The sequence below is a fragment of the Malus sylvestris genome, chromosome 5 (genome assembly GCF_916048215.2).
Source record: "Malus sylvestris chromosome 5, drMalSylv7.2, whole genome shotgun sequence".
NCBI classification, from domain to species: Eukaryota; Viridiplantae; Streptophyta; class Magnoliopsida; order Rosales; family Rosaceae; genus Malus; species Malus sylvestris.
In genome coordinates this window covers 10,720,643-10,732,817 of record NC_062264.1, presented here as the reverse complement: position 1 = coordinate 10,732,817, position 12,175 = coordinate 10,720,643, and the positions used below count along the sequence as shown (strand labels likewise).

Here is a 12,175-nt window from a genome sequence, read left to right as displayed (position 1 = left end):
CATATGTATCTGAAGCCACAAGTCTCCCAATGAAAAAGCGCCCCATCGTGCCTCCCTCCTATTTGTACAATCACCCACCAGCACAAAATCATCTTGGAACGTCCAAGGAAAATCCGACTCAAGCACCCGTTGCATATCGCGTTGAGCTACAAATCTCACCAGAAACTGATGATCCTCGATGTCCCTAATGGAGACACCCTCCTTCCCCCTCCACAATGAAGTAAAACGATCCACGAAGGCTTCCCCATGGACTACCCTATCAGTTAGAACCTCTGATAGTAACATATAATGGAAGCCAGTTAGAGCCTCTTCTACATCCTTCCTCTCGATCACCACTCCAGCTTTCTCCTTGTTTGTCAACTGAAGTTTATCTTCCAAGGATTGCCCTAACTCTTCCAACATTCCGCCAGTATTCAGATCCTCCATCAAGGCCTCGCCCCACAACGACCCTGCCTTCTTTCTCTCTCGCTACCAGGACCAGTCGTCGCCGTCTCTAGAACCTGCCGCTGTCACCCTTCTAGGGTTGCATGCACATAAACCCTACCTTAGTTCCGACTTTCTCGGACCAAACCCTTCTTCAAAGTTTACTTGATTACACGAAGTTATGTAAAATTGCCTAATTTTTTTAAAACAAAGATGGAAAATTACCGAGGGTAGGGATAGTCGTCCAAGTCTTATTATGAAAAATTTGATATTATCCAAAAAAAAAGAAAAGAATGGGAACACCCGAGGCCTATCAAACAAACAGATATTATTAAAAAGCTAAAAAAGGATATTCCGTTGCCGGGACTTGAACCCGGGTCTCACAAACAGATATTATTAAAAAGCTAAAAAAGGATATTCCGTTGCCGGGACTTGAACCCGGGTCTCTCGGGTGAGAGCCGAGTATCCTGACCAACTAGACTACAACGGATGTTGGAAATAAGTGCAGCTTTATTTTATATACAGATTCTAGTTGCTAGACGCAACATACTGACAAAAATACATACCCTAAATAAAAATTAAAAAAAAAAATTAAAATGAATCTAGGATTAAGTACCTATTACTCTCAAAATTTTCAAACATTCCAAAACATGGCCACAATTTGTATAGTATGCGAATTTGAATGTTTCATAACAACATCAAGACCGAAACCCTCGCGCTTTCTTGTGCTAATTTCTTTCTTTTTTGTTTCTTTTAATTTGGACTTTTTATTAATCAGTTCTTATCACGAAATTCATGAATTTGTATGATATGAAGCCATACAAGATTTGGGAGCACTCTGATATTTAAAAGAAGTATATATACAAGACTAATCCATATATGATTTGGTTTGTACGACAAGATTTACAAGGAATACAAATTAGTAAATGACTATGAGTATAACAAATGCTTCTCCCGATAAAACTGGGATTAAGAAACAATAGGCGTAGCAGCTTTCCCTTGTCACTCTTGGACTGTGCAGTAGACAGTCATTGGACTCCTCCCTTCGACACGCAATCTCCTAGCTATGTCACCATGATTGTTGATTTCTTAAGTCTTAGCCTCCATTGAGACCAATTTAATGGGTGGAAATCCACGTTGGTTTAGAAATTATGATACCAAGAATCTATCTAACTTCGCAATTAAATTGTATCACTCTTTCGCAGACTAGGCAAATTCACTGCTTTTATGCTCTATTTTTTGCTCTTAATTTCGAATCATTCTCCTCGTAATTTAGTTTAGAGGAATTTGACGGTATTATAGTATTGTAAAACTTGTCCAGAATTTTGTCCAAATAATTGGACAATCTTCTGTAATTTTTATCACAAACTCATTATTGTTGCAACTCTAATTTAATTAGAAGTGTCATTGTGTAAATATCAGTAGATTATGTTTCGAATTATGTTCTAGATCTTTCCTATTGGACCTTAATAAGATAAGGAAGTCCGCTATGTTTACTATAAATAATGAGACAAAGGATCCGAACCCACTGAAATTCACTATAGTTGTTGTATAGTATATATTGTATTTGCTTGCAGATACCCAATGAATCGAAAATTCATTAAAGTTGAAATCAAATCGAAGAAGTGTCATTGAAACCTGTAGTTTTCATAAAATAAAACTCTCATGAAAACCTGATAAAGCTTTTCCCTTCGTTACAACAATGTGTAGAATCTTAAGAACTCAACCTTATTGCTATGCAAGTCTCTAGCAGAAACTAACTCAAATGGGTCCAAGATGTGAAGCTTCATCTTACGGCAAAGGAGACAATACAAAGCATGTTGCAACGAAGTTTTCCTTTTCACATCAGCAACAAGAGCATCAAAAGATTGAAGTCAAGCAGATCTGCTCTTAAGACAACCTTGATAAGCTCTTCATGAAGTCACTGCCAAAGTCTATCTTTCAGAAGCTTGTTCAAGGAATTAGTATGTGTACATTGTATGAGTTACAACGTTTGTAGTTCTCTAGGGGAGTTTTGTCAAACTCAAGGAGAGTATCCTGAATTATACTCATTTGACCTTAATGTACTCTTTTCCGTATGATCAGGATCATTTTGTCCTCTTGAATTTTTGTTGCCTAACGAGGTTTTGACGAGGCATCTATTATGGGCTGGTCATACCCTAGTGTACGTCCTACTTGCATCCTGAAGGCATTTAAGTTTGACATATTATGTTAACTCACTTTTCTCCCTGGACTGTGTGTTTTGTCACCCCTTGGATTTTACCATAGCCAGGTTTTGCGAGAGTTATTTCCTATATGCATTCCCTATTTGAGACTTGCGTTTACTCATTCTGCCGACTAGACGAGACTACTTCATCAACCACTTCTACATCATCCATGGAGACCTAATGCTCCATCTAATTGAGTATTTACATACTCAAAGGGAAGTGTTGCAGTTCTAATTTAGTTAGTATATTGTGTTTAGGGTTATGTTTAAGATCTTTCTTATTGAATCTTGTATTACTTGTATGGTAAGGAAGCCGGCTATATGTACTATTAAGTGCCTCTTGATCTTTTCTCTCTTTTTTCCATGTGTCACACCTTCTTCATTTCCCCTAACTAAAATAGGCCTACAATAATTATATTGTTTATTGCAAGTCACAGAGGCTGTATTCTAATATTTGGAATGTTTAAAGGAAAAATGTTATTGTGTGCAAACATGTTTTTCCTTTTACAATAGAAATTAAACCCCATATACTTCACAAATTTTGGATCACTGTCACAAATTAAGGGACTTCATCTTAGGACTAATGGAAACTGTGGAGGCCAAAACTTGGATAAAAAAAGCAGCATTTAAGGATCGGCCTCCGTGAGGACTCAAGTCCAGAAAGGGCTATTGCAAGAACCACACTGGACATTCATAAGCTTATCATAAGAAAAATGATTTTCGGACATCGATATTTATACATGTCTCTTAATTCTCCTTTCATTTATTCAATCTAGAGCCAAAAAATAAATAAGAGTTTGTTTGGTGAAAAGAGCGTGCGGAAATCACTTTCTTATCAGAACTTAAGATCTTGTTTATAAGAAGAAAACTAAGCTTTATTCTCTCAACTACAAACGTACATGTCATTTGCATAGGTCTCTTGATTCAAAACAATTTGGTGGCATCATGTTAATTTGGCAAAAAGGATACAAACACCTGTACAAGTATGCCACTCTATCCCTTATCTGTTGGATACAGTTAATGATACATTATACGAGATTTCATAACGTTTAAACCATTTTTGGGGGAAAATGGAAGAATTATAAAGTCCGGAATCGCGCGTGTGACGTTGAAACTTGAATCTCTCTGTATATGTTTGTTTTAACCTGTCTTTGATCTCTTCCATACAATAACCGTTCCGTAGAAATCAGATGATGCTAACAAGTTCTCTCCATGGTTCCAAGCAACACCAATAACCGGAAATCGATGACCCTGCAGTCGGATATATTTTGGTCTTTAGGGTCCAATTTCATACCATAGGAAAGAGTAAAGTCTTGTGTAAAAATAAAGATGAACCTGTAGCTTGTTTACACAAGTATGCTTTGGCCGAGTTAAATCATAGAAGTAGACATTTGAATCCTCACTTCCGGAAACTAGGCATTGTAACAGTATGACTGTCAGCAAACACATTGAGAAAAGTAGTAATGAAGTATGTGGTAACATTGATATTGGCATGCAAACCTATATATTCTCCTTTTTCAAGGGAAAGCAGAGGACAGAAGGAAGCCCGGATGCTGTATATTCGTGGATTTAGTTTCAGTGAGCAACGGAGAGTCAAATAACCCTGTATGTCCAGAGCAACACTACAACATACCAACCTCACTATCAGTGGTTTAAATATACAACAAAAGTACAAGGCAGGTTCAGTGGCCAAACCTGAAGAAAGATAAACTTCCATCTTGAGTACACGTAAGCAAGACAGGGCCTCGAGCCAACAGAGAAAAACTTCGGTACTGCACAGTTGTGACTGGAGATTTTCGCCTTGTGCTACTTCGGTGACGATGAGAGCGAGACAACATTCCTGTGTGAGAATTCATACTTACAGAATATATACACCCCTGTAACAAATTATCCCATGGAGTATTTGAGTAAAAGGATATGCAGCTCATTGGAAGAGAACTGTAAATGAATATATGCAATAACACACCGCCGCATCACCACAGAAAATGAGCTGTCCAGTGTGAGCATAATCCATGGAGGTAACCTCACTGTCAAAGAATATTTTATGAATGACCCTTCCAGTGCTGAAATTGAAAACCTGAAATATAGATGTAGATGTTCCACCAATTAAATACAATCAATTAAATTGATGATATCTTTGCAACCCTATAACATTACTGGAATACAAAGAATTGGCTCCCTCATGTTTTGGAAAAAGATAAACACAAATCAAAGTTGCAATAAAAACTTTTTGTGTGGGGATGTCCAATGAGATGTTCCATTATGATTGTAATGCAATGCATACGATAAATGGTGCAGTGTTCATCTTCTCAAGAGCAGTAAGATCTTTAGTTATAAAGTATGAATCCATATTCATATTAATTTGAGATCCAAGGTATTTTTTAAGCTAAAAGAAAGACAATTTATATATATGGCTGCAGGACCATTGAACCACAAGACCACATGCTGTTACAAAACACAAATTTTAATGTATATCATAATCATCCTAGCTCAGATGAATCCACACACTGCCTACCAATCTAAATAAATAGCAGAAAAAGAAAATTCCACAAGTTCTATCCTAATTCCCAAAATCTGACTTGCTCCAGAAGCACTTCCACACCAACCCCCTTATATTTCGAATATCCTCTCATTTTTCTCCAACCAAATAACCCAAATAACTGCTATCACCATAACATATAAGAATACTATACAACTCGTGACACTTTAGCTTTCTTCCTGTACGGCTGTCCCCAATACTTTATCCTTCACAAAGTAGGGAAGAATAATCACTTGGAATAATCCATCTCACCCCAACCTCTGAGAATAAACTGTCACAAATTTCAAGCAACGGGACAAATAAGGAACACATGGTCGGCACCTTCCCCAGCAACCATTTCTTACACAAGATACACCAGCAAGAAAATAGGCACGCAGTTGGGCCTTCTTTTCTGATTACTTGCGTTCAGATGAACTGATGATTAACAGAACAAGTATCATGTGATGGTGCCAAAATTCAGTCTAAATGAATAGATAATATATGACAATATGACTCAAATACCTGTACCTCATGCACTTTACATCAATGTGAGTTATAGAATGTGTTTCAGGATTTCAACAGTGAATAAAAATAATGAACATCAGGTATGCAGTCATTACCGTGACTTCTTTGTCTGCATTGCCAACTGAAAGAAAGTTGTTATTTACCTGCACAGAGAAGATAACAGAAAAAAAAAAAACAAAACAAAAAACCCTTAAACGGCAGTATATTATCATGTACAAAAAAAAGGGTAAATAATTTTCACTATGCACTGTAGTCATCCACAGATCTTTTTTATAGGGAATAATGTTTTATTAAGAGCTCAAAATGCAGTCAAAGACTCATTTAATGATGCCTTTTCCTCTATGTGTGATGACCATTTGACAGTTTTAGTCATCCACATATAGGTAAAGGGAAAGGCAATATTAAATTAATCTATGAAGGTTTAAAAGGGAACGTTATTGCAAATGAGGGTCAAGGCTAGTGAAAATAATCTTCTTTGAGAATCTGGTAGAAGCGCAACCAAAAAGCCTGACAGGTATCCTATGCTGAAACTAGTACTTCTTTGAATCAATGACTTGCACTGATGAGACAAAAAACACTTTAAACATGCATTTATAGTAAGATAACCAATATAGGAAAAAGATGTCGACAATTTCGAGGGGCCGAACTTTCTTAATCTCTGTGCACACTTACAGGGTGGAAACGAATACATAGTTGTGGAGACACTCCATATATTACTCGAATGCAAAGGCCTTTTGAAATCTCCCACACTCGTACAGTTTTATCCATTGATGAGGATGCAATGTATTGATTGTTTGATGAAAAATCGAAGTCTGAAAAATGAACCAGAATTTCAGAAACATGATAATTCCAGAGAGAAAAGTGCTTCATAGAAAGAGAAGCTAAAGAGATTTGCATCTGGTATAAATTATGGATTTGATGTTCACATCTGTTGCATATCATGTTTCTTTTACATTTTAATCATTAGAACCACTAAGAATATAACCTACTAATTTACTACCGGAAGCTGATTGACTAAACAAAAAAGGAATTTTGGTGGTACCAATGTGTTTACTTGGAGCAAATTGCAACCTAGCTCTTCAGTTTTCTAAATGTCATGGAACAATAAAATCGAAATCTTTGACTGTGAGAGTTTACTTATTATTTAGGCAACGTGGCTATAAATATATCATTGCAAAAACAGAAGAAAAGACAACAGTAACAATACCAGTCAATCGAACCTGTAACATCTTTGGAGTGACCATGCAGCTGCTTGAGGATTGAAGGTGGATCAGAAACAGTGCATACTGTCAAGGTTCCATCTGATGCTCCATATGCAAGCAGATCAGAACTCATGTGTCCAAACTTCAAAACCGTGACTGTACATAAAAACCAATTAGGTTTCAACTTTCAACCTTTTTAAAAGTCGCATTGGCTCTCAGCTTAATAACACATTAAGGGGGTCCATCTAGTCTAGTTCTCAAAGGAAAACAAGTTACCAGAGGCTTTGCACTGATCAAAGATGCACTGCATTCCTACGAATGAGTATGCAGGTTCTGCCCGTTGAGGACGTGGGCGGTCACTATCACTTATACTGGAGCCAAAACTTCTGCGAGGTGAAGGTTGACTGCCACTCTGGACGTCCTAAAATAAAATGAATAATATAAAAGTATGAGCCTATAACAAAAAAACAAAAAGGAAAAATCCAGGAAAGAACGTACAAATGACAAATTTTCGCTTTGTGTTCAAGGGTAATCGGCTTTACAGCTTAAAAGCTAAAAAATTACATGTCCACGTTCAATTAACGGAAATCAATTAGAGTGAGCAACAAATGCATACTATATAGTATTAACAAAAACCCATAACGAAATGGAAATTGGATTGAAATGCATTGCATACTCTGCCAGGACTCCAGCCTTCGACATCATACAAAAGGGACCGCGGACTTGGAGGTGGAATCCATCGCCCACTGATGCATGAAGCAGTAAATTACCCTGATGTCAGCATACATTACGAATTTAAGAAAACATACTAAACACTCACTAATCAGAAAATTAACTTTCAATTTCATAACATTTCGAGAGATTAGCAAAAGCTTTGATATGAATTGATCGCCGACCTGTTCCCGGGAGTGGTCTGGAGGCTCGGAGTCTGCGTACTCTCCCAATTCCTTGGCCGACGGATGTAATTTCGAAACGCGACGTACCCTTTTCCATTGCATCTCCAATCCTTCAACAATCAGAAGCAATAACAGTGTGATTGAATGAATGAAATGAACAATTGAATTATGCAAATTGTTGAGTAGAGAAGATGGAGGAGGAGGAGAATACTAGGCGGCGATGAAATGGGGACTGGGGCTTGCGAGAGAGGAGAAGGCGACGGATGCCGATGTAGTCAGGATCGGAGTCGGCGGGAGCAGGTTGAAGCAAGCAGATCAGCAGTTCTGGATCTCCATTCTTCTCTTTCTCTGGTGGAACACCACCATCAGCATGATTATTCTTCTTCTTCTCCTCCTCTGCTGGAGCACCGTCACCCCCACCGCTGCCGTCGCCGTCGCCGCTTTTTTCCGCCATCTGGGTTTAGTGTTTGGATTCAGAACTTGGGTAACTGAGGAAGGAGGGACCGTTTGACTTTTGAGAGATTTTTAGCTTACCGCGTTTATGCTGCTGGATCAAAAACAAAAGAAACAGCGACCAAATTGAGTTCTTTTTTATTCGTTAATCACAGTTAACATTTAATTCGTAGAGTTTTAAATTGTTAGCAATGTGTTTGTGTTTTGTGAATTGTTGATATGAATAATATTCTTTAACTTTGTAAAGTTTTGGTGCCATTGAATCTTTAAACTTCTATTGTAGTTCATCATTCTTTATGATTGGTCATGCATGTTCCTCGTTGTGTGATTCAATTACTAACTTTTACTAAAAAAATTCTTTACCTTTTTTATGTGCTCTAAATACATGTTTTGCAAGATTCAAATGATTTATTATTCGGAACCATGAACTGACATGAACCTAACAAGAGTCGTTGAACCGAACCATACAATTTCAAAAATAAATTTAAATAGAATTGCACCGAATTGAACGGTTAATATTGCCCGATTCCGGTCCCCGTTCCCATTTTTAAGATAGTAAACATGTCTTTCTGCCACACTAAGATGAGTCGATATATTAAATTTGTTTGATCGAGAATTGAATTCTCGGTAGTGAGTTTTAATATGGCTAGAGGTCGTATTTAACTTCAAATGAGGGGGAATTAGGGTCCACATGACAAGTACTCTATTAATTTGAATGAAATTTGGATGCATGCTGAGTAATCTAATATTAGAAAAGTAATTCATCCCATTTTCTTAGTGTAAATAATATCGTTTGTTAAAAAAAAAAATATATATATATATATATATATACACACACACGTAGAGAAAGTAATTGATTATTTATAAAGTTTAGGGTAACTGGAGGAAATAAAGGTTCACATTAGAAATTGAAAAGGCAGCATGGACAAGTTACAAACACAAACCATCTTAAACATCACTTGCTGTTATTGTGGGAGGAGGTGTTTTAACTTGAGGAGAGAAACTTAGATGCGGTCGGTTGTATACTTTTATATGCTATTTAGTCACATGAAAAGTGATAAGCTCAAGAGGATATAATTTCGGTTGCACTACAAATTTTGTCCAAATTGAGACTTGGAATCACAATCCTAAATTGCAAATTATAATTCAAATGGTTAAGAGCGTTTATTTGTATAAAAAGCTAAATACTTTATATTTGTAATTACAAACAAAATCCAACATTAAAAGTTTGCTTTACATTTTTTAACCACGGACCTTAAGCACACAAATAAATGCCTTTAAACAAATTTGACAATACTTTATATCGGGTTATCTTTCTCAATGTTTACGGATCACTGGGGTTAAGTTGATCATCAATTCTAAACCTGATTTGAACAGAGGAAATTCGAGATGGCAGAGAAATATTTAAGTAAACAACTCACCAAGATATTGAATGGCAGTTTACTTTAAACATTTTCATAGATTATTTTCTTATATAGGATCTTATATTATATTTATCACCCAATTGCAGTCAAATGTTTTGCGTACTGTCATCCCAGGATCAATTTCTAGGCACGTGCAAAATTCGGGCTAAAATTCAAGCTTGAGTTTGTGTTGGATCTAGGCGGACAAGACGTCAACCCAACAAAGTAAGATGATATTGATAATCATTAACAAGGTCCGGTTGGAGTTTATGGGATATTTACCTAATACCTAACTGCTTGATCAGATTAAAATTCGGATTAAGTTGAAATGGGTTCGAGAAAGTAAAGATGAAAGAACAGGAAGCTAACAACTTATATATAAAATTATAAGTATTTTGTTTAGAACAACAGTTTAGTGATATTACACTTAATTTGTAAGTGAGAAGTTTTAAGTTCGAATATTATAGATGGCTAGCTCGATCCCAATTCCCCCCCCCCCTCCTCCTCTTAATGTAAATATACTTTTGTACAATTTTTTTTTTTTAGAATATCCCCCTAATCCAAAAAATTGCTCCCTAATCAATTTTCCATTTTAAGGTTAAATTAGATTTATGGGTAACAGAGTAATATATTATTAACGATTCAGGTATATTCCTTTTTTGGTTTTGGGAAAGGAAAACCTAGCCGATGAAAACACTAGTATAAACATAGGCCTTAATATTGATCTCAACAAAACCACCTTAAATTTCCTTGGCTACGTACTTTGTCTTGGACGCCTTCGAGTGCATTTGTTTTTCGTATAGTAGTATACACTAGGATTTGTACCCGCGCGTTGCTGCGGGATTGAAAACTATATGAAAGATTATGTGATTTCAATCTTCATACACATTTATTGTCTAACATGATACTTATGGTATGGTTAAAGGTTTTATATGTTTCAACTGTAATTAAGTCTGCTCCTAATGCATCCACTTGAGAAAAATTAGCATTTAATGTCTCCAAAGGGAACCTTTCAAGAAAGTGGTTGAGACAAAGTTGTTACAAAAACTTAATGTGAATGAATGCAGATTGGAAGCCAAAAGTAAAATCAAAACAATTAGAGAATGAAAATAAAATGTTGGAGTTAACATTAAACAATTTAAAGATTAAACCGGTTGGATATACATTGGGTAATCAAATATATGCAATGAAAGATTAGAAACTGAGGATTATGGGTTGTATAAAAGTCAAATAGAAATGGATGGAAAATGAAAAAAATAGGAAGAAAAAGGTAGGCAGTAAGAAAACTAACAGAATATAGATATTGCAAAATGGTTAATATATTAAAAACTAAATGTTTCAATAGATTATATACCTTGAACAAAAGAGGAAATTGGAATGCTGGAAGTTGCTAAAAGCGAAGAAGAATGAGGTGAGACGGTGACATGTAGCATCTGATTGTGGAGACAAAATCTGCAGTCAAAAAAGAAAATTTAAACATAAAGTTTATCTATAAATCAAACATTGAAATAAGAAGAAGAATAAATAAAGAAATGGGCCACACGGAGATAAAAAGGCTTACCAGAAGTTCGGTTGTATGCCAATCGAAAAAGATTGTAGGTCTCAACTCAAAGTATAGTTGGCAGCATGACCAGAAGATGTAAAAATAACATCACAAAATATAAACACCATTGAAAACACACAGGTTCCAATAGGCTTACAAACGAAATCTTTATTTTGTACAATGTAGATAAAAAAAGGTTACCAGTTGGTTGTTTACATACACAAAAAATATTCCTGGCATATGTTGGATCTTAGTACCTGGAACTACTTTTCAACCATAACCAGCATTGGGATACAAAAAATGGGGAAATGCTGGTTTATGTACAGGCCAAAAATGTTATGAAGTTTATATCAGAAACATATTTACATAACATGGATATAACATAGATATTGTTTCAAACATGTCAACAAAAAACTATCATCATTTTTTAGCGGTGGAGGTCAACTTCTGTTGCTGTATTGTTCCCTTTCAAGAAACCAACCTAGGGAGAAAAAAATGATATTAAGAGTTAGATGGCAGTTAAATCCGTGTTGTAAATTTTTTTTAGCAAAATAATAAAAAACGAAGGTTAAAATATAATGACCTAGGTTTTTTTTGAAGGGGTACCATCCGGTTTTCCAGCAGTTGGGGATGCCTTCTTAATTGATTAACAGGAGTTGGGCGCACGCTTTCCATTTAGCCTATCAAAAAGGAATTTCAACGACAGATCATAAACTCCCACAAAACTACGAAAAGAAAAAAATGACAAAAACTATAAACGATCCACAATTTATTCACCCATGGTCTGAAAGGAAGACATGGAGACTTTACCATCAAGAAACGTACAACTCGGCCACCATCACTAATAGCAATAGCTACAACAATGAAATCACGAAGCTAACGACCACAAAAAAGAAATGGCAACAACAAAATTGCAGACACTAAGACTGCACATAAGCCAAACTCTGTCTTATTCAATCCGTCACAAAAACCCATAACAGCAGGAAAAGTAAAAATTTGAAAAAAC

General features: G+C 36.0%; 1 protein-coding gene and 1 non-coding gene across 2 annotated transcripts; both read right to left on the bottom strand.

The window, feature by feature from the left end:
• Positions 1 to 840: 840 nt before the first annotated feature.
• On the bottom strand, positions 841 to 913 carry TRNAE-CUC (transfer RNA glutamic acid (anticodon CUC)). Its single transcript has one exon. It is a non-coding gene; the product is annotated as a tRNA-Glu (tRNA).
• Positions 914 to 3,479: 2,566 nt separating this feature from the next.
• On the bottom strand, positions 3,480 to 8,446 carry LOC126623776 (uncharacterized). Its single transcript, XM_050292762.1, has 12 exons — positions 7,982 to 8,446; positions 7,771 to 7,880; positions 7,551 to 7,620; positions 7,151 to 7,295; positions 6,893 to 7,030; positions 6,345 to 6,484; positions 5,768 to 5,815; positions 4,596 to 4,706; positions 4,325 to 4,506; positions 4,130 to 4,251; positions 3,965 to 4,041; positions 3,480 to 3,880 (listed from the first exon to the last, which is right to left on the bottom strand). The coding sequence occupies exons 1-12, from the start codon at positions 8,222 to 8,224 to the stop codon at positions 3,770 to 3,772; spliced, it is 1,497 nt and encodes a 498-aa protein (XP_050148719.1). The 5' UTR covers positions 8,225 to 8,446; the 3' UTR covers positions 3,480 to 3,769.
• Between the last annotated feature and the right edge of the window lie 3,729 nt (positions 8,447 to 12,175).

What these genes read in the sequence shown, in the direction of transcription:
- LOC126623776 (XM_050292762.1), bottom strand. Translation starts at nt 8,224, where the DNA reads ATGGCGGAAAAAAGCGGCGACGGCGACGGCAGCGGTGGGGGTGACGGT. An exon ending in AAGGCTGGAGTCCTGGCAGA is followed by an intron (nt 7,296 to 7,550) that starts GTATGCAATGCA and finishes ATTTTATTTTAG; the next exon opens with GACGTCCAGAGTGGCAGTCA. An exon ending in TCACTCCAAAGATGTTACAG is followed by an intron (nt 6,485 to 6,892) that starts GTTCGATTGACT and finishes TTCATTTTTCAG; the next exon opens with ACTTCGATTTTTCATCAAAC.